Source organism: Geotrypetes seraphini, chromosome 2 (genome assembly GCF_902459505.1).
Source record: "Geotrypetes seraphini chromosome 2, aGeoSer1.1, whole genome shotgun sequence".
Classification (NCBI taxonomy): Eukaryota; Metazoa; Chordata; class Amphibia; order Gymnophiona; family Dermophiidae; genus Geotrypetes; species Geotrypetes seraphini.
This window is the reverse complement of record NC_047085.1, coordinates 241,572,498-241,595,313: the sequence shown is the minus strand read 5'-3', so window position 1 is coordinate 241,595,313 and position 22,816 is coordinate 241,572,498. Positions and strand designations below refer to the sequence as shown.

Here is a 22,816-nt window from a genome sequence, read left to right as displayed (position 1 = left end):
ATGGGGCGGGAGGGAGGGGAACGCCAAACACTCCTGAATTTCTTCCCCTTCACCTCTCACAATTCTTCTCACTAATTCTTCTCAGATTCTGTCTCTTACACTCCTCCCTTCCTTCCTTTCCTCCAATCCTCATTTTTCCCCAAGCCACCAATGAGCATTTTCATGCTCCCTATCATTAACTAACTCTTCATTCCCTCCTTCGCCCCCTCGCCCCTCCCCCCAATCTCTTCCTTTATTTCTCCCTAGCTTTGAATCGCCCCATGTTTCTGGCCACTCAGCATAAACTGTGTGGCCCTTTTAATTAATGCTACTTTACCAAGCTTAGGATGATTTGGTCTGATCTTTTTCTTTGTACAACAGTTTCATGGCTTTGCTCTATAGAAGCTAAAGATGCTTCAGTGAGTAAAGAATTAGGTTGGCAAACAATATGGCATAGAATACTCACATGTAACAGTTTTCAAAGCCCTAGCATCCAACAGTAGTCTAAAGAATTTGATCTTTCTAAGCCCTATGAAAGACTATGACTCACATACAAGGACTGACTGAAAAGTAATGAGACTTTTTTCAAAGAAGTAGATGTGACAGTGCTGTGCTGGTTCTTGTGAAGCTCATACATTGACGTTTCTGAAACTGCAGTTGGACTGCCATAAACTTCATTGTTGGGTCACAGAGAGAGGAAGAACTTTGTATGTTTTGTGATGACAGATGAGGAAGACGTGCCTTTGAGAGTATGCCAGAGGGGTGCGATTGAATCTTGTATTATGCTTGCCATAACATTTCAAGAGTTTCATTACCGCTCTTTCCAAGTTTAACACAAAATTCAGTCACACACCTCTGGTGTACTCTCACAGACATGTCGTCCTCATCTGCCATGACAAAATGTACAAAGTTTTTCCTCTCGTTGTGACCCAACAATGAAGACTATGGCAGTCCAACTGCAGGTTCAGAAACATCGATGTATGAACATCACAAGAACCAGCACAGTGTTGCCACATCTACTTCTTGGAAAAAACAACAGAGACAGTCTCATTTTTTTTTTTTTTTTTCAATCAGTCCTCAAAGAAAGTAATGTATGTGTAAACGGATGCCATAACTTTTACATATGCAGGGGTTAAGTTGTGGAATAGTCTGGTTGGTCAAATCCAAAAATGTAGAGATAAGAGCTCATTTAGGAAAATGCTGAAAACAATTATATGTAGATGCATTTCTCTGAGAAATTGATTTTATATAAGGATTGAATCTGTTTGTCTTATTTTAACCTTGTTTTGAATTTTATAATATTTTATGTATGCGACTATTTGTAAACCGTTGTGGGAATAAAACGGTATATAAATTTTAAAACTAACTAAATAAATAAAATTAACAAGGATACCAGGGATAAGATAGTAACTTTGAATTAAGGATGGGTTGGAAGGAATCTAAGGAATGATGAATGGAAAGTCCGATTTCAAAGAGTTGAGAAGTAGTTTATGGTGAGTGATCCAGGTAGTAATTTTTGCTGTGCTATACATTAGGCTATTCCTCTGCTCTGCAGAGATGTCTCTGTGGCCATATTTTTGAAAATGATGCCAGATAGATGTTCTTGTTCCTGGTTTTTTTTGTCTTTCAAATGTTGAACATTTATCTTTGGAAAATGGCTATTCATTTTGGATGTTTTCAGTGCAAAAACATCTGTCTCACAGCCTTAATTGATCAAGAAATCTAGATGGTCCAGGTGGGTAGTTCAGGTTTTGTTATCCCCTATTTAAAGGCAGACTGGATAGGGTTACCAGATGTCCAGATTTCTCCAGACGGCTTTTCAAAACCTGGCACTTTGTCCGGGTTTTGAAAAGCTGGTGAGATTGGGTCTGGGGCTGGAGTGCATCTGGGGAGGAATGGGGCTAGGCCACGTGTCCTCTTTTACCAGATGGAAAATCTGGTAACCCTAAGACTGGAATCCCTTTCTGTTCACTCCCCAAAGAGTAAAAGACCTTTGTGCTTTAATATGCTCCACCCCCATCAACCCTCTACCCACCCAAAGTCATTGATAGGAAGATGTTGGTAGAAGAGAGCACAAGTTTCTCCTTCCCTACTAATGCTAAGATCAGAATGCTGACTGCTAATCTCATACTATATGTGCCAGTTTCAGTTTCAAAATCCTTAAAAAACCCTGAATTTTCTAGTAGCTAAATGAAAATTTCACTAGATCTGAGATAATTATCTTTCATTCCCTCGGAAATGGCCAAATTCTGTTACATAAACAGGAATCTGTATGTTAGGTGACCAATTCATGCTCGCAAACTGTGTATCAATCACATTTTCAGCTCCTCCTCCTTCATCTGTAGAGTATAATACCATCTTCAGTTTTTCCTTCTGCAAACAAACTGAGAAATTGTTTTCTGAGATGCCCTGATCTGTTCTGTTTGTTTGTTTTTTTTATTATTTTTGAGTATTTTTCTTCCAATTTGGGAGGCTTTGGTATCAGAGGGCCCATCTGCTCTGTTCAGTTTTTATTACTTTTGAGTATTTTTCCTTCTGTTTTGGGAGGCTTTGGTGCCAGAGGACCACATTTTTTGGGGTGCTATGCCTAGGAGAGGATTCAGACTCTGCAAGGGCAGGCTGCAGCTCCCAGTTAACCTCAGGTATATCTATTGAGCCAGCCTGCTTTGTGCTTCTTTGAGGCTCGGGGTCTATTCCACTGGGATCTAGCTTGCCTTCTGATTTATCAGAGGCTTGAGCACAGTTTATGGGGCCCTTGTGTGAATCCCTGTGGGTTTTTGAAAGCCGGCTCGAGGGGAAAAGCTGTCACTGGCATTTCATCTGGATGTGACCTGGTTTTTGAGAGGCACTCAGATGGTGGCCTCCGTTGTGCTAGCCTTTTCCATCCTTGAATCTTAATATTGTCTTGAAGGGCCTTTCTAGGCCTCCGTATGAGCCTCTTCAAGAGGTGTCCCTTCTGGATCTCAAGGTGAAGATGTATTTTTGGTGACAATAGTCTCAGCAAGATAGATCTCAGAATTGCAGGCTCTTTTCTCAGGATCACAGAGGCTAGGATTTCACTGTGTACAGTACCTTCCTTCCACCTTAACCTGGAGGTTAATTTTCCCACGTTTCAGCCAACGGGTTCAACTAAACAAGTTAAGATATTATAGAGATTGGATGTGTGAAGAGTTTTATTCCACTACCTGGAAAGGACCAATGATTCTCGGCTTCCCAACCATCTTTTTGTTCTAACCAGTCAGTCCAGAAGAAGCATACCAGCATCCAGGGTTTCTGTCACCAGATGGATTTGCATGACAATTTTGTTGATGTACATTGGCTGTGGCAAACAACCTCATATTTCTCTGAAAGCTCATTCAACCAGAAGTGTGGCATCTTCATGGATGGAGTCCTAGACAATTACACCTGAAGAGAGCTGTATAGCAGCTACTTGGTCTACTCTTCATATCTTTACAAAGTTCTACAGAATGGAGGAAGCAGCTCAAGAGGACATCACATTTTGGTCCTCAGTTTGCAGGCAGGCTCATCTGTCCCACCCTAGAATTCTAACATTGATTTGGTATGTCACCTAACGTATAGACTCCTGCGTTTATGCAACAGAATGAAAGATTAAGTTCTTACTTTGATAATCTTCTTTCTGTTAAAACACACAGGAGTCTGTACAGCTCACCCTGTGGGTTCTGCAATTCACCTGCCTTCTGCCTTGGACAACTCTATAGTCCAGAACTGGAGTTCTTCTCCTGTCAGTTGGATGAACATGTATGTTTAAATTACTATTAAAGTACTGGTTTTGTTGAGCTTTGAAGCTTCTTATGTTCTAGAGCTAGTTCACACAACAAGTTGATTCATTGATGCATCGTATGTTGCAAGTTCATGATAATTATTGTCCTTTTTCATGAGTTGCAGAGCAGAACAGAAATGTTTGATATCTCCGGGTAAGTTCCCCGTGTCCATCCTTCTCTTTTCTTCTGTTACAGTGCAGATCTATTGCTTAGGTACAAACTGAAGAGGGCACTATACTCCACTGGTAAAGGAGGAGGAGCTGAAAGAGGTGATTGTCACCCTTCTGCAAACAGTTTGCGAGCATGGATTGATTACTTAACGTACAGACTCCTGTGTGTTTTAACAGAAAGAAGATTATCCAGGTAAGAACCTAATCTTTCAATGTTCATATTGTTTGCCTGATTTATTGTAATTGCATCTGTATAGTTCCCTTTAATGTCAGCACTGAATTTGACATTGTCTTGATCGGATGTCACAGGTTTTCTAATAAGTCCTTTCCTCTAGATCTACAGTATTCTCCTTTGGAAAAAAAATGCTTTAAACAAAACCACCTTGGTTTTAATTTTTGTCTGTATCCTAATTCTCTGTAGTTAGTACCATTGTACAATAATCTCTGGTGAGTGAGTGTCCTGTATGTACCTTTTAGTTTTACATTATCCCCCTAATTCTATATATATGGCACCCAGAATTGCACACCCAAATGTGTGCAAGCACAAAGTAACTGAGTAACAAGCCCATAACTATCAATAATTGCTTACGACCAAAGTTAATTCACACTCGTTAAATTCTGCATGAGCATCAGGCTGTGGCTTATTCTATAAAGCATAGTGCATAACTCAAAAGGGGGCAGGGCCATGGGAATGTCAGGGACACTCCAAAAAGTTTGCTTGTTTGCTTATTCATTTATATCCTGCCCTTACCCAGGGCGGGTTCCAAACTTGCAAACAAAACTATAACATTACATCAAACATAAAGGTGGCCAAACAAGTTGAAAAGATGACGGTTAAAGCTAGAAGGATGCTAGGTTACATAGGGAAAGGTATGGCCAGTAGGAAAAAGAAGGTATTGATGCCCCTGTATAAGACTTTGGTGAGACCTCATTGAGAATATTGTGCACAATTCTGGAGGTGGCACCTTCAAAAAGATTTAAAAAGGATAGAGTCTGTCCAGAGGAAGGCTACTAAAATGGTGTGTGGTCTTCATCATAAGGTGTATGGGGACAGACTTAAAGATCTCAATCTGTATACTTTGTAGGAAAGGCAGGAGAGGGGAGATATGATAGAGATGTTTAAATACCTACGTAACGTAAATGTGCATGAGTCGAGAGTCTCTTTCATTTGAAAGAGAACAATGAGAGGGCATAGGATGAAGTTAAGAGGTGATAGGCTCCGGAGTAATCTGAGGAAATACTTTTTTACAGTAAGGGTGGTAGATGCGTGTAAGTCTCCCGGAAGAGAGGTGGAAACGGAGACTGTGTCTGAATTCAAGACGGCCTAGGATAGGCACGTGGGATCTCTCAGAGAGAGAAAGAGATAATGGTTACTGCGGTTGGGCAGACTAGCTGGGCCATTTGACCTTTATCTGCCGTCATGTTTCTATGTTTCTGTTACATATCCCATCAACAATACATACTTCCATAATACAAAACAAGAAGTGCAAACCATAAAATATATAGGCGACCAGCACCTTATTATCTTCTCCTTTTCATTAATAACACAGTTTCATACCTTATCTTTCGTGTGTAGTTATAAAATACAGCCTTGTGTCTAACTCGGGCACTAGAAATTATACAAGATTTCAACAGTCTAAGTCTGGTGCCTAAATACTATTCTTTATAGACTATTTGCAGGGATTCGGGGCAGAGCCGGCTCGTGAATATTTAAAAAAACGCTAATAATATTTGGGTCGGTTCTGCCCCTAACCCCCGCTTCCCCTGGCTATTGTAAGCCCCCCCCCCCTTAAGCCTTACCTGGTAGTCTAGCGGGTTTTCGGGGCAGGAGCGATCTTCCTACACTCCTGCCCCGTGCAGATCGCTCACAGGAAATGGCTGCCTTGAGCTCCCGTAGTCTCTTGAGCCATTTCCTGTGAGTGATCTGCACGGGGCAGGAGTGTGGGAAGATCGCTCCTGCCCCAAAAACCTGCTACACCACCAGGTAAGGCTTAAGGGGGGCTTACAGGGCTTAAAATAGCCTCGAAAATGAAAATGAATTTTTTGATTAATAAACCTGTGAATAAGCGAATCCATAGATACGGAATTTGCGAATACGGAGGGGGAAGTGTAATGTTTAGTGCCAGTTTTTTTTCGGCACCCATTTTTGAGCACCATTTATAGAAATCCCCCTATATATTTATTTATTCAATTTTCTTTACTGGTCTCCCTAGGTTGCTCAGAACAGTTTGCATGAATTGATTCAGGTACTCCAGCATTTTTCCCTGTCTGTCCTGGCTGGCTCACAATCTGTCTAATGTCTCTGGGGAAATGGGGAGATTAAGTGACTTGCCCAGGGTCACAAGAAGCAGTGTGAGTTTGAACCCACAGCCGCAGGGTGCTGAGGTTGTAGCTTTAACCACTGCACCACACTCTCCCCTATATAATTAAAATCCTATCCATTTTGCCAGATTACTCACTAGCTATGATAGTTATCACTTAGGAAAAGTAATTGGGATTGCACTGTTATTTGCAGGGTTAGCTGGGTTTCTTTGGATTCTTCTTCAGAAAGCAGAATTTTTACTTGTCATCCAACAGCAAATTCCGTATCGCCTGTGTGAGCGATCGTAATATTTTCTGTCAACTGTCCTCCTCCACATGTTGCCCTACCATTTGTACTCTCTTTATATTTACAAAATATTTCTTTTGGAAGCCTGTTGAATGCATAAAACATTTGTAAACTGCATTCATGTCTTGCTACTATTACTGTTTGTTTATTTACAAAATAGAAATATCTTAGGGCTAAAGAAAGCTTCATGATATTAGTTTCAAAGTAAAACTGAATGGCATAAATAGAAAAGATTTGCGGTATCATCGAATAGCAATTGATACAGTGATTTCATAGACAATGTGCCTCGTTACCATGTGCATTAGATCAAATGAACACTCTGAATGTTTAATAGATATCGCTCCAGGGAAAAAGAGCATGTATTTTCGAATATCACAGGGCTTACGTGTATAGAAATTATATCAAGCTAAAATGAGGTGATGTGATCTGCACATTACAGAATCGTTACATGACCACCTGCCCTCAGCATGGTAGGATCATTGAAATGCGATTGAAAATTTCTCAGCCTAAAGCAGATTCTTAATTTAGCAAGTGTGTCGGCACTGAAGCAAACAAATGACAAAAAAAAAAACCATGAAGGGGCAATTTGTTAATGTAGCATTACTGTGAGCAATTTAAAATGTATATGTAAATCAGTGCATCCATACGTTTTCACATAGATTATAGAGGAGGCAGACAAATAATTGGTTTGCCTGGTTGTTAACCTATGTAGCTCTCAAAAGCTTTGTGTGGATTATTTGTCTTATTTTCTATCAGCTGTTGTATTTCTATCCCACCCTTCCCAATGGCTCTGTTTGTCTTATAAGTTACATCTATGGCTTTTGTACCATTCCCCTGTATTGTGGTTGTAAATTATTTTAGCATTGTACTGTACATCTCCTTGAACTCTGATTAGGTGATTAATCAAATTTTAAATAAACTTAGATGATATGTAGTCCCATGTCTTTTAACAAGCCTCAAAAACAAAGAAAGGACTGCAGAATGGAATGTACAAGGTACAGGAAACTTTATTAAAAGTCTATACAAAACTGTAATCCATAAAAAATGGCTCTCGTATACATTGAGTACGAACCCAACACGGTCCGTGTTTCGGAGAACACTCCTTCCTCAGGGGTCCGGAATGTCCGATGTATCACATCTAGAGAGTCATGCAGGGAACAACGTTGTTATATAAAATGATCAAAATTTGTGAATCGGAGGCCCAGAAGGAGAATTTCTTGCCTCCGATTCACAAATTTTGATCATTTTATATAACAATGTTGTTCCCCGCATGACTCTCTACATGTGATACATCGGATATTCTGGACCCCTGAGGAAGGAGTGTTTATCCGAAACACGGACCGTGTTGGGTTCGTAAATGTATATGAGAGCAATTTTTATGGATTACAATTTTGTATAGACTTTTAATAAAGATTCCTTCCTGTACCTTGTACATTCCATTCTGCAGTCCTTTCTTTGTTTTTGGTGTTCACCTTTTACAGCAGACCCGTTGGATTTTTCTTTGTTTTGTTTTAACAAACCTCTCAACCTTGGTCCTATCACCTCCCTTTCCATCTGTCCCAAACAATATTAAATTTTGTTGTAGTGTTGATCTCTCGCCCTTCTACTGGAAGGATATTTCTATTTCAAGTTATATCGTCTTACATATTGATTCCTACAAATCCCATACTTTGTATGGGATTTGTAGCCAACGCTGTGCATTGTAGGCCCTGGCAATAGCACATAAAAGAATTTATACCACCACCCCCTCCTACATAAAATCCAAGCTACCCATCTACATCCCCATCCGCACCCTCCGCTCAGAAACGGAGATACGCCTATGCATTCCCCCCGGAAGGTCCCTCCTCTCAGAAACCACCCGCAAATGCTCCTATAGCCACTTCATTCCCCAACTCTGGAACCAACTCCCCCCCTCAACTCAGGCTGCAGAACTCACTAATGACATTCCGGAAAATGGTAAAGACCCTCCTCTTCAACTAAAGGTCACCCTCAGTCTACACCCCACCCCTTAAACCCCCACCTCTACCCTTCTTTCTCCATTCTAATCGTCTGCCTAAATTTCTGTATAGTCCACTCTCAGCCTATACTCAATTAACTTGTATTTAAACTAAACTACTTATATTTAAACTACTGTTCTTAATTTGCTGTATACTCCCTATATTTAAACTGCTGCACAGTCTCGTATGTCCAAGTATTTAAATCTACTGTATAATCATGTATGTCCAATTACACTCCATTGTGAATGTTTACTTGTAAACCGTTCTGAGCTACTGGGAGGACGGGATAAAAATCTAAATAAATAAATAAATATCATAACTAGGCTCTTTCCCAAACCTCAATGCTGAGAATCTAAATAATCCGAATAGCTGCCAAAACTAACAAACATCTGGCCATCCCATGCTCATTGATGTTAAGGTTGTGACAATGGCCATTCTGTGCAGGATACCCCAGCTTTCTTTGATGCCTGATGCAATCATAATGCTAACACCCAAATGCATGAAATTTTTAGTACTGAAGTTCATTTTACAAATCCATATTTATTCATCCAGTTGGGTTTTTTTTTTGTTTGTTTGTTCTTTCATTATTTTTCTGGTATTTCTGCTCTGATACAGGCTTTATTCACTTAAGTTCCTTAGCAATTTCACTAGTAGGGATGGATATTGACAAAATGGTTCTAGTACCAAGCTCTGGTGTATTCCAGTGGTCACCTCTGCACAAATAGCAACAAAATCCACTATGAAAAAACAGTCCTGTCAATCATAACAATATCTGGTAACTCATGCATTTAACATGAACTGTGTTTAGGCTAAAACGCCTGCATCAGGAGTCCCAATGGTAAGTGATAAACCAAAAGTGAAAGCCAAATCCGTGAGGAAACCATATCGCACAGTGATACTTCTAGAAAAGAAACTCCAGATAAATAGGGTTCAGATGCCGCTTCTCCCACTGATGATTCCTATGACTTGATGAAGTCTCTTATATACACCTAGGCCCGGATTCTATAAATGGCACCTGAAGTTAGGCGTCTAGATTGGCACACCTAGTCAATCTAGGCACCTAACTTAATTTTCTTAATTGGTGCCATTAAAAATAATTTAAATTAATTAATTAGCTGGTAGACCAACTCCAAGGTGTCTTCCAGCTTAAGAGTGGATTCTGGGTGGATTTGGGTTATGGTTTGACTTAGGCGCCGGTAGGCACCTAACTTAATCACACTCATTTAGGCCAAGAAAACCTGGCATAAATGAGAGTGTGCCTAAGGTTTCATTGCCAACCAGCATCTACGACTGCTTTGATACCCCTAGGTGTGATTCTTTAAATAGCGCCTAGTGCATAATTAGCAATTGCGCTCAACAGTGTCTAGATGTTAGGCACCGTTTATTGAATCAATCTCTTAGTCGCATAATTATTAAACTGCATCAAGCAAAGTGTGAATGTGTGCTTTTAGCACATGACTGCAGCATCGGTAGTCAATGGCTTCACTGTTTGGGAAGGCTAAACTGGGTAGGTTTAGAGTGGGAGTTGAAGTGGGGCTAAGGTATGTGGGTTGGGTGCTGCAAAGAAAGTTAAAATTTGGGGGATAGGGGGCAATACCTATGACAGTAGTATGAGGAGAGTGGGGATGCTTTTGATAAAAGTAGTGAAGGACTCCTTCATGTGTGGCTCTGGTCCAGCTAAAAAAAAACAAAGCAAAACACCCCACGGTAAATATAGCAACAAAGAAAAATGGGGAGAAGGACAGCACACAACAACCTGAGATAAAAATGAGTTTATTGAATACAATCTTCTATTGAAACATTAAACATATATGATAATCACTCTTTCTTCAAATATCCTTCCGGACCTATTTTTAATAAAGTGGCTTCATTTTGTACTCTTGCCCTTATCCTGGTTGCTTGTGGCTTTTCCACCCCTTGCATTTTCGCTTTGGTACAGCTACACCAGCTGCCTCCCCCTAATAGAAACATGACGGCAGATAAAGGCCAAATGGCCCATCCAGTCTGCCCATCCACAGTAACTGTTATCTCTTCCTCTCTCTAAGAGATCCTACATGACTATACCAGGCTACCAAGTCAAAGTCGAATCCTGGCAACCATATAGATTGGACTGCCTCCAGAATGTCTTATATTTGTATGCAGAGGCTTTTTAGTGAAGCATTAATTGTTGTGACTTTGTCAACCCATCCTATTGCTGGTCTTTCTTGTCTTTTTTTCCCCTTCAACATTCCCTAACATAATTGGTTTTCCCCTCCCAATTCAACATTGGCCATGTGAACTGTGGTGTTCATCTTCACTATAACATAAATCCTCCACATATTGGCAATTATACAATTATTTGCCTTTTTTTTTTTTTTTTAGGTTGCCAAAATGACTACCAGAATTGAGATCCGCTGGCCTTTTTTGTTAAGTTACTGTGACAGAGCAGGGCACGGTGCTCAGGAAAGGATTTGTACAAACACACTTATCACACTTTGTAGTTTTTAGAACAAAAAGAGCTCTTTATTAAACCGCAGGGAAGAGCCTGTTTCTTCACAAGTTTCCCTTAATGCAGGGGTGTCAAAGTCCCTCCTCGAGGGCCGCAATCCAGTCGGGTTTTCAGATTTTCCCCAATAAATATGCATGAGATCTATTGGCATACAACGAAAGCAGTGCATGCAAATAGCTCTCATGCATATTCATTGGGGAAATCCTGAAAACCCGACTGGATTGCGGCCCTTGAGGAGGGACTTTGACACCCCTGCCTTAATGGTTTCCTTTCCCAAGGAACAGCTATGCTTCTCACAAGTCTTTTTTGCTAAACAAAGGTCATGTTCTCAGTAGAACGTGACACAACCCAAATCAGTCTTTATCACAGTTCCGAGAAACAGTTTTATGCAACATTCAATCCCAGCTCTGGTCAGGCATTGGAATACAGGCAGAGTTTTCCACATAGGTGAATCTTACCTGAAGAAAGCTTGGACAAGTACGCTGAATCTCTACAGGAGAGGAGGGAATAGGAGATGGCATGGATAGGCAGACTAGATAAGCCATATAGTCTTTATCTGCCTTCAGGTTTCTATATTTAGACAAAAATCAAACCAAAACCTCAAGTAGCCAGATTCTGCTTGCAGTAGAACACCAGAAAAGTAAGAACTGTGATTCAAGCCTTCAGGAAATCAATCAAAACCTATCTCTTTGACAAATTTCTCTGACTCCCCCCTGCCTTATTGTACCGCTGATATACTTGCTGCATATCTGACCTATTTCCGCTCTTACCCAACCATTCTCGACTCTCTAATGTAATCGATTTACTCTACCAATGTAATTGACAATACTCTGTAACTTCGCTATCTATGTACAGTTTCTTCCTCTGTAAACCGCTCTGAACTGCTTCTGGTATTGCGGTATACAAAAATAAAGTTATTATTATTATTATTATTATGCAAAATATAAAGAAAGCAGCTGTAAATTTCAAAAACTGACCCATTATAATCACTAACCCCCCTCTTTTACGAAGGTGCACTAACCGATTAGCGTGTGCTAAACGCTAACACGTGCATGCTAGTCTGTGGCCGCGTTAGCATTTAGCGCACGCTAATCGGTTAGCGCACCTTAGTAAAAGAGGGCCTAAATATCAAACTAATAAATGACAAATAAACAAAAATAGAAAATAAGAAGATACCTTATTATTTAACTAACTTTAAAACTTCCCCTTAATACTTTTGTAAACAGCTTTCAGAGGCCAAAACCACCTTCCTCCTCTTGTTTTACTCCTCCCCTCGACTTCACTTCATTTGTGCTGAGGACATCCAGTCTCTCTGGATACACATTCTCCCCATTCTGTTGCTATCAAACCTTCTAAATTGGATAAGCTCTCTGAATAGTTATCTAAGAGTGAAATGGAGCTGAACACAGACAAATCAATACTAGCATCTGGCGCTCATCTTTGCCTCCATTTGCATCCTCCATATACGAACTACAACTTTCCCTTATAGAGTTGGTGATTTATTAATGAGGTCATATTTGATCGAGGGTTGATCTTCCAGGCCCACATTTACAGTATTGTCTCTAAGTGCTATTTTACTTTAAGACAAACGTGCTCTGTTTCACTTTTGATTTCCCTCACTTTATATTCTTATCTTTGCTTTTGTGATCTCTTGCGTAGATTATTGCCATTCATTATGGCTGAAATATTACCCACTAAGACTGCAATTCATCAAAATAAATCTATTAAATTGCTTTTCAACATGAAAAAAATATGATTACCCCTTCCCTGCTCCCCCTGTCCAGCAGTAGCCCTTCTCCCTTCCTTTTATCTCAACCTGTCCTGCAGCACCCCTTCTCCCTTCCATGCTCCCCCCTCTCTAAGATCACTTCCTGTTCCCAACCAATCACACCCCTCCCACTAAAGCAAAGCAAGATTGTTGTTTGTCCCCAACAAATCACACCCCTTCTCCCAAAGGAAAGCAAGATTGTTCCCTGGGCCCCTTCCACAGCACACATCCCTTTACCTAAACCAATGTAAGATAGTTCACAGCTTCCCCAACACACACTCTTCCCCCAAAACAAAACAAAATAACTCCCTTCCCAAGCAGGCTTATCTGAGAATTGTCCCTTGATTTTGGAGGCAGCTGGGGCAGGGCCCACTGCAGGCTCCTTTTGTCAGCTGGGGAAACCGCTGCGCAAAAACCTCCACCGCCGCAGGCTCCTTAGGTCACTGCACCAAACTGCCGCAGGCTCTTTTCAAAGCTGGGGAAACTGGCGCACGCAAAACACAACCATCGCTGGGGAAACTGCTGCGTGGAAACTGACACAGGCTCTTTCTAATGCACATGCGGAGGCACGGCATCACGGATCACGGACCCACTGATTTTGAAGTATGCATGCGCGCTAAGGATTTTATTATAGCAGATATCTCCATTTTTAAATTTTATAGTTTGTTGCATTATCTTTTGTGGGGTTTTTTTCCTTCTGTTTCTTGTCTGTCCTATTTCCTTCATCTTAGTCCTTGTTTATGTGTACTCATTGTTCTGATTCCTCTTCTTTAACCATATAAACCATTTAGATGTCTCCTGATGATTTGCAATATATCAAATAAACATGAAACATTTCCTCTGTTTCCTCCCCATTTCTATACAGTCTCTCTCTCTTTTCTCTTTCTACCCAACCTCTCTCTCTCTCTCTTTCTCTCCCTTCCATCCAGTATCTTCTCCCTTTCCTAAGGTGACCATACGTCCCATTTTGAACGGGACTATCCCTTTTTTAGATCCCCTCTCCCATTGTCCCCATGCACAGCTTTGGATGCCAAAATGTCCCGTTTTCAGGGATAGCGTCCCGAAGCTGTCCGTGGGGACAACAGAACAGCCGATCGCTTCCCCTCCCTCTTGCGCTGAAGCCTGCCCCCCTCGGACTGGCCCCCCGCTGCTGCTGCCTACCGCCCCTTCAAACACCCCCCCCCCTCCCTGTTTTGAAGGCAACATTGGACCGGCACGCTTAGCTGCCCTCTTCTCACTCCCTCTAACGCCGGCCCTGCAGCTCCAGACTTCCCCTCCCAGATCGCTATTATTTTAAATGTTATGGCAGCCGCGGCGCTGTATCCATCAGAGGAGACTTCTAACCCAGCCTGCCCCAGAACTCTTCCTGCAGCAGCCACCCGCCTAGGTGAGAACAAGAAGTCACTGTTGCAGGAAGAGTTCTGGGGCAGGCCGAAGGCAGAAGTCTCCTTTGATGGATACAGCGCCACTGCTGCAATAACATTTAAAATTATAGCAATCTGGGGGGGAGCAGGTGTGGGGAAGTCCGGAGTTGCAGGGCTGAAGTTAGAGTGAGTGAGATCTGATGGTGCCGCAGGGTCCCGGTGGAAGGAGGGAGGAAGGAAGAAGAGGAACCGAAGCATCGTCAATTTTGTGGGAACAGGTGTGGGGAAGTCTGGAGCTGCAGGGGAGAGTGTTGCTGTATCCAACTGGAGGGAGAAGGAAGATGAGGGAGGGAATGAAAGGATATGCCAGGGTTTGGAAGGAAGAAGGGATGCCAGGGAATGGAGGGAAGGAGGAAGGTATGCCAGACCAAGGGAAAAGGAAGGGGAAAAGGGAAGGAGGAGATGTCAGAGCATGGAGGGGGAGGGAAAGATGGAAGAAAAGGAAAGGAGAGAGATGCCAGGGAATCAGGGAAGGGATGATGCCAGACCATGGGGTGGGAAGTAAAGAAAGGAGAAGAGAGAGATGCCAGAGCATAGGGGATGGGGTGGTGACAGAGAGAGAGAAAAATGGAGAGGTGGCAGAACTGAAATCAACCATGTACAAAGGAGAGAAGGGGCACAGAATATATAGTTTATGGAAGGAACATAGAAAGAGGGAAGATGCCATATAGAAGAGAGAGAGAGGGCGGACACTGGATGGAAAGGGCAGAGAGAGCAGTGAATGGAAGGGGCACCAGAAGTGGTGCATAAATTAACAGTGGTTTCTACCTTTTTTTTCTGCTGCTGCAAGTCCCAGAAGGTAACAGCTAGTGAGATAAAAGGTCCCAGTTAAGGATGTGGAGGCTTAGACTCCCCAAGCCTTTTATATGATACATCTAAGGGTGCAGTAAATTACTGCATTGGCATGATAGTTAATGTAATATAATTCATGTGCTAATTGTATAGAATGTCATAGGGTGGGAAACAGAAAGGTTATGGGATAGAAATGGATGTATATTATGCACTGAATTTAACATATGGTATTTTACCGCAGTCTGTCATTTAAAAAAAAAAATAGCGATAAGTGTGTATGTGCTAATCACAAATGCATTCAACATTTAGTAAGAAATATTTCTGTGTGGTAACTATGGGGACATATCCTCAATAGTTAGCGCAGAGCCTTTGCACTTACCATGCATTATTTTTTTGCATTTAACATTCAGTAAGAGCAACATTTTAGTAAATGCATCACTTTGTTTTGTTAGCATATTATATACTTACAGAATATAAGACACTATATAAACATGTTGAATCTGAGTAAATGCAATTTTAATCCAAAGACTGTAAATTGTTTTCTCTTTGTTTCCACAGCCACTCAACTATGAGAAAAAGAAATTATATACTCTGAATATAGAAGGAGCAAATACACATGTGGATTTCCACTTTTCACACTTGGGCCCATTCAAAGATACAACAATGCTGAAGATTATTGTAGGTGACGTGGATGAGTCTCCATTATTCACATTGCCGTCTTATGTCTTAGATGTTTATGAAAATGCAGAGCTTGGAACTATAATTGGCACCGTAACAGCACATGATCCCGACAGTGCTAACATCTTAGTAAGGTATGATCTTATATCATTGTTAATATGGAAGTCAGACTGGGTAAACAAGCAGTTTCCTCCTGCTCCATGGGATTTCTAGCAGAATTGGAACCAAGGCTGGGGTCTGGCTCCTGATGCCAAAAGCCTTTGTTGACAGCTATCTGGGGATGTTATTCATATCTCATAAAACTTCTGCTCAGTTCCCTTGTCTAGTTATTGCACTGATGTTCCTGGGTTGCAAGCACATTTTGGAATTATTAGGAACCTGCAATTATAGACGTTCTTCCCCTGTGAACTATGAAAACTGATCATCACTAATATATTCATTTTCCTATCATTATTTATCATTAAATATGATTATAGGAATTTGTAATAAGGGGCTAGATTGTCAAGCAACAGGCGATGAGCACAAACAAGATTGCACTAGTGAACCAAATAAAATGATAATATTTGTTGAGTCCTGGATAAGACAGCTGAAGACTTTATATGCTCAGTGCTGTTTTTCTTCATTTACCCCTTTATTTTATATCTTTCCTCCCTCCATAATATTTTGTTATATTTTGCCTCATCTTTATTTTACCTATTAGCTTTTACTTTGTGTTGAACATTGCTTTGTTGTTCCTTTCGAAAGCCAGTATAGAAAATGTACCAAAAAGAGCTATTATCTGATACAGTAGGAAACCTAGCAAATAAAGGAAACATTTATAATTGAAAATACTATACTGACAAGGAGAAACAAATGACTTGTCTGAATTTCAAAGGAAAACTCAATATACTGAGACAAAATTAGAAGCCTTCTAAGGGAAAATGGAAAGACTCTTGGCACCACATAAGATCAATTGTAATAGAAGATTGAAAAAGCAGAAAATAATACTCATCTTAATTTGAGATTTTTAATTTCTAAAGTTTAAATGTTTGGGACCTAAAGAAATGTTTAAGAAATATTTATGAGAAGGACTTAAGATCTCTTCGGACTATTTCTTCTTATTCCAAAGTCATATTACCTTTCCACAGGAGAGCATTGTCAACCTAATAATGACCCTTGATCTATGCTATTATTGGACTTCAATTTAACAGCTTTTCTAGAGTCCTTGAATGTAGTAATTCATAGGAAGGCTCTGTTAGTGGCTTCTATGATTTTTGAAAAAGATGTCAACTTGATTATAAAGGGCATTTTCAATATGATGTCTAAATCCTGTTTTGGGAAAAACATCCAAAAATCCAGTAGAGAAAATGACAATTTTCAAACCATAAAAATGTTTTTCCCCCCACTTATGAGCCTCGATCACCCTGGCATTGTGTGCTGCCCACTGGCTGCCGATCGAGAAATTATGTATTTTCAAAGGCCTAATAATAGCCTACAAACTTTTACATGACATGGTACCAGCTTATATGGCCTCTAAACTTCCGCCCTTTGCCCCAAATCGACTGCTTTGCTCAAAAAATGAAAAGCAATTATGTATGCCCTCAGGACGAGCCCTCCATCTTGAGAACGCCCAAAAAAGATCTTACTCGCACTACCTAATGCGCCTCTGGAATCAATTATCACCTCACATCAGATCATAGAAGGACTACTGAACTTCAGGAAGGAAATAAAAACTCACCTCTTCTCATGACCCCCTATGAGAGTGCACCAATCAAATTACCCATACCTTCTAACAAAGTGCTTGACCCTTCACTGTCTCAAATCTAAAATGCTATGTGCTTTGTCTTATGTCTGACCATGCCATGCTTTCTCATACAATATTGTTCCACTCTCTGTCATACTATTCACCATCTTTGTCCTACTATACTATACACCATATGTACTATACAGCCAGGCCTCATTTTATGAACATTCAACTTATGTCAGACTCACACTTATGAATGGGGGTCTTTGTTAAACCTCTGGTGTCCCAATGCACCCCCTCTCCCTCCTTCCTAACACGCCCCTCCCCCTCCCCCTATGTCCCTACATACCCCTCTCTCTCCCTCCCTCCATTCTGTGTCCCAGGTTTGTGCCCCCTCCCATGGGTTTTTACCTTCTGGCCGGCTCCCTCCCGCTTCCAGCCACAGTAATTTCTCTTGATAAAAGCCACGGGCAGTGGCTCTTATGGATGACCAGGAAGCCTTCCCTCTGACGTTGAAATGGATGTCTGTTTGACAACATAAGAACGTCCATCTTATAAAATGGCCACACACACATCCCAAACCCCACTCTTGCGATTCAGGATTCTTTTTTGTCTTCTCTGACTGATTCTTCTCTTCAGTATCCAAATCTAATTACACTGGATGATTTTAATATACACTATAATAACCCTTCATGTCCTTTTGATTATCGTTTCTATTCACTCCTTTCGGGTCTGTCGCTGGAACAACATATCTCTTTCCCCACTGATATTATGGGACATACCCTTGGCCTGGTTATATACCTCTCCCCTGGACTGACCATCTTCTTTTTGATTTTCTTCTCACTATCCCAAAACCAATTACTAGAGAGGTCCCCATGCTCTTATTCTCTCATTCTGATTTCCGGTCCTGTGATGTATCTACTCTCCAACCGCTATTCTCCTATTTCCCCCTTGATTTTCTCTCACATCACTTGAAGCTCAAGCTACATCATGGAATTTGTCCCTAAAACAAGCCATTTGCTCAGTCTGTCAGAGAGTGATTTGTTCCAATTCCCACAAACAGCCATGGTATTCAAAAGACTGTTGCCATCTTAGATTACAGATGGTGTGCATTTGAATGTTGTTAGCACAAAACTAAAAATTCTGCAGATCTTCAAGCATTCCATACAGCTCACTCTCAGTACCATTTACACCTAAAATCTACTTGTCAAGGTTATTATGCAAAGGTTATCTGTAATGCCCCTAACTGCCCAATACAATTGTTCTTTGGCTTCTCGTCTTTCTAAACTCACTCCTACTCTCCTTAGCTCTTCTGCCCTCTCTGCCCAGGAATTTGCTAACTTTTTTACATCAAAAGTGGCCTCTCGTTGATCTCCCTTTTCCCTGCACCCTACCCCACCTGTTGTAATATAGGCAAGAAAACCTCTGCTTCCTTGTACACGACCTCAGATATGTAGAGTGATGTGTAGAATTTCCAGAATCGCAACAAGATGAGCTTATGTGATATGATGGAGGGATTGGTGTCACCTTTGAGCACATATACATTTTCCTTAGTAATAAAAAAACAAGTCTGTTTCAATTCAACTTGATATTCAGTGCTATTTAACCGGCAGGAGTGACTCCTGGTTAGTTAAATAGTGCTAAGTGGATATCCCTGCTGAATATTTGTGGTTAGCAGTTAGCCCAGTCATCAGCTATGTTGCGCGACAATAGACCCGAGGAAAGGGGCTGCAGCCGGTACATCGCTCCAGGGTCTATGAAGCTCAAGGGGGCCCAATGAAGCCCAAGAAACATCACAAAAATTGAAACGTGTTGTCTCGAGAAGGAGACATCTTTACAAATTAAGACAAAGAACGGCGCAAGAACTTTCACGTACAAGATCATGAAGCGTTGAGTGAGCACAAAGCAATAGAAGGCTGTGACAATGATAAAATACTTTTGAGTGACATAATACAGTGCATTCAAGATTCAATTAACAAAAACTTGTGAAAGTGACTGTCAACATCTTTTACTATTATAAATATATTACTTTTTTATTACATTTATACCTATGCAGTACTCCCCCGCAAACTCGTGGTTCATTGTTCGCGGCCCCAGTCATTCGCAGTTTTTTTCCCTCTGCAAAAATATCCTCTGTCCGCCTCTTCCGGGACACCGCCGTGTACATCCTCTGGACCCGATCTGCTTTGCCGGACCAGTGATCCCGGGTCAAAGCTGCAAGCGCCACCACCTGCATCGGCATTCACAGCAACCTCCCCTGCAGCCTTCTCCCACCTCTGATCCCCGCTCCTAAACCGCATCCAATTATCGTGGTTTTTCAAAATTTGCGGGTGCTCCTGGAACGCAACCCCTGCAAATTTTGGGGGAGTACTGTATATACTTATCTAAATGTATCAATGTAATCTACGATTGTTAGAAATAAATAATAATATATTTATTCCATTTTCTATACTGTTCTCCCAGAATTGTTTACATGCATTTATTCAGATACTCAAGCAGTTTTCCCTCTCTGTCCCTGTGGGATCACAATCTATCTAACGTACCTGGGGCAATAGGGGGATTAAGTGACTTGCCCAGGGTCACAAGGAGCAGCATGGGTTTGAACCCACAACCTCAGGGGGCTGAGGCTGTAGCTTTAACCACTGCTCCACACTCTTCCCCTGTAAGGTCCCACACACCTTCTTTGTACCGGGGCCTGGATATTCTCTCGGCGGCCCTGCGCAACTTAGCCAGTAAGCAGCAATATTCATTGACCGATAAGCAAAGTTTAGAAGTCAAACAAACCTGTATAAATAGCAGGTCTATCTTTGACTGCTATAAATTAGCTGGTCAACTGATGAATATTGGCTTAACTTGCAATGTTTCCAGCGGCAAAAACACCCCAGAAATTCAATGCCGATCTCTGGATACAGCCCAGCATTGAATTTCCAGATTTGCCACAAGCCTCGGGAGATAGGTTGCCTCCCACAGTCTGAATGTTGAGCCTATTATGTTCAAAATAGATACATGTGTTTTCAACAAAGACTCCTTTATTAGCACTTTCACTTATATGCTTGTAATAAGCTTATTGTTTGTTATGTATCTGAGATGTTCAGCTTGTATATATAGTAAAACCATGGTTTGCAAGCATAATTTATTCCGGAAGCATGCTTGTAATCCAAAGCATTTGTACATGAAAGCAAATTTCCCCATATATAATGGAAACTCAGACGATTCATTTCACAACCCAAAATACTGTAATGTATAAAATACAGTGCAAAAGATATGCGACTTTGTACAGCACGCTTGAACTGCAGGTGAATTGGGCATGATGCTTTTATTATGTTCAGCCATGCTCAGCATGAGATGTTCATATGGTGTGCACGCTTGAACTTGATCTCAGGAGGGGAACCTCCTTGTGTGCACTCTACCATATTCGGTCAACAGTCATAAAGTGTGTGAGATTGTCAAAAGGTATTGGCCTACATTACAAGTGCATCCAATGGGTTTACCCAAGTTTGCGTTCAGCCGCGATCAGCAATGCGAAGTGACATGCGTATATTGTGCATACTTAATGTGACACGTGTATACATATTCGTATTGCAAGACAACGCTTGTTTATGAAGTTAAAATTTAATAAAATGTTTTTCTTATCTTGCAAAACACTCGCACACCATGTTATTTGCTATCCAAGGTTTGACTATACAGTACTCCCCCGAAATTTGCTAGGGTTTCGTTCCAGGAATCCCTGCAAAGTTTGAAAAACCACGAATACGGTTTTTCACCTGTCAAAAGGCAGAGGAGGCAGAAGAGAGCAGCTGGAGTGCCGGTGGGTGAAGAAAATCACTCGCGGTCTGCTCTGACCACCTCTTCCTGTAGTAAAGTCAGGCTACACCAATCAGGAGCTGCTTTGACATGCAGCTCCTGATTGGTGTAGCCTGACTTTACTACAGGAAGAAGCGGTCAGAGTAGACTGTGAATGAGCAAGTCCGTGAACTGCGAATGAGTGGGGGAACACTGTACACTGTCTCCAAACTCACAACTCTCATTTCTAGAATCATTATTTCTGCTTCCCTTTCTATCTTATGATATCCTGCAGTGATAATATGTTCCCTTCGCGGGGTAGCCTTGAAATAATCCCACAGTATTACTGGCAAAACATTTTCCACATTATTGCTGTGAAAAAATGTCTTCATGGAGGTGTTCAATCTAGAGACAAGAGTCTTTTGGTATCAAAACAATGTGTAGCTTCCAAGGCACGTTTTGGGGGTTAGTTGCTCAATTGTCAAGGAGACTGTAATAGCTGCATGATCAGAAACCAATATTGCGCGATGTTGCACCTTCTATAAACCACAAGAAAAATTGATGAGGATAGTAATAAAAGGTACATTTTATCTGTAGCAGAGTCTTCAGGCATTTGCAAAGTGGAGATACTGCATCAGCAAGTAGAGTGTGTTTGCTGTCTTGGTGGTTCTTGCCACTGTGAAGACTATCCAGTGGTGGGTTCAGGATTAAAATGTTTGTTTATATTTGAGATTCTTAAAATACCCCCTCTTTATGAACGCATAGCGCGGTTCTAGCGGCGGTAACTGCTCCGACACTCATAGATGAGTGTCGGAGCAGTTACTGCTGCTGCAGGTGCCAAAACCCGTGCTAAGCGTTCGTAAAAGAGGGGGGAGTACTGCCTTTCCACATTTCAACCAAGGCAGTTTACAAGGCGTCAAAAATCGGTACTGATAAAATTTTATGCTAAATACTATTCTTTAAACAGTGTTCAGAACCGGGCGCTGTTTATAGTATAGTATTTGGTGCCGGTATCTGTACCCAATTTTAGGCCTGAGGATTTGCACCAAGTAAAACTGATGCAAATTATCTTGCCTAAATTATGCACAGATATCCCTTATTCTATAAAATGTGCATAAATTCCAGGAACACCCTGATCCACCCTTGCTCCTCACATGGCCACACCCTCTTTTTAGATCCACACGCAAAATGTACGTGCAAATCCTGGCCTGAAAATGTGCTAAATTTGAATTAATGCCAGTTTGTGCTGATCATTGACTATTAACACCGAATTATTAGAGTTAATTGGCTTGTTATTCAATTAAATTGCATGTGGAAATTGGGCATGCGCCCAAATTTATTCATGCAATTTTTAGCACTATATGATATAGAATTAGCCAATTACATACACATACAAGCACTATAGCATAATCTTCAAATTCCATCAGCTTCAATGGGAATATGAGCTTAAAAATGTGAGACAGTTTACATATACCACAAAGTGAATGCTGTTTTCCATAATTTAAACGCTGCTAAATTTCCCTGAGCCTGTATAGGACACTTCATGTACCCATGTCCTTCTCCTGATGTGCCCATATGCTTATATTGATCTGAGTGGCTAGGTATTCTGTAGGTTATAGTCTAC

General features: G+C 41.1%; 1 protein-coding gene across 7 annotated transcripts in view; it reads left to right on the top strand.

The window, feature by feature from the left end:
• CDH18 (cadherin 18) overlaps positions 1-22,816 on the top strand; it is a 1,088,060-nt gene that overhangs the window by 944,371 nt on the left and 120,873 nt on the right. For all 7 annotated transcript variants that reach the window (XM_033935275.1, XM_033935273.1, XM_033935270.1 and 4 more), the window contains one exon: positions 15,567-15,820. In XM_033935275.1, the coding sequence (XP_033791166.1) occupies positions 15,567-15,820 (254 nt within the window). The remainder of the gene's footprint in view (positions 1-15,566; positions 15,821-22,816) is intronic.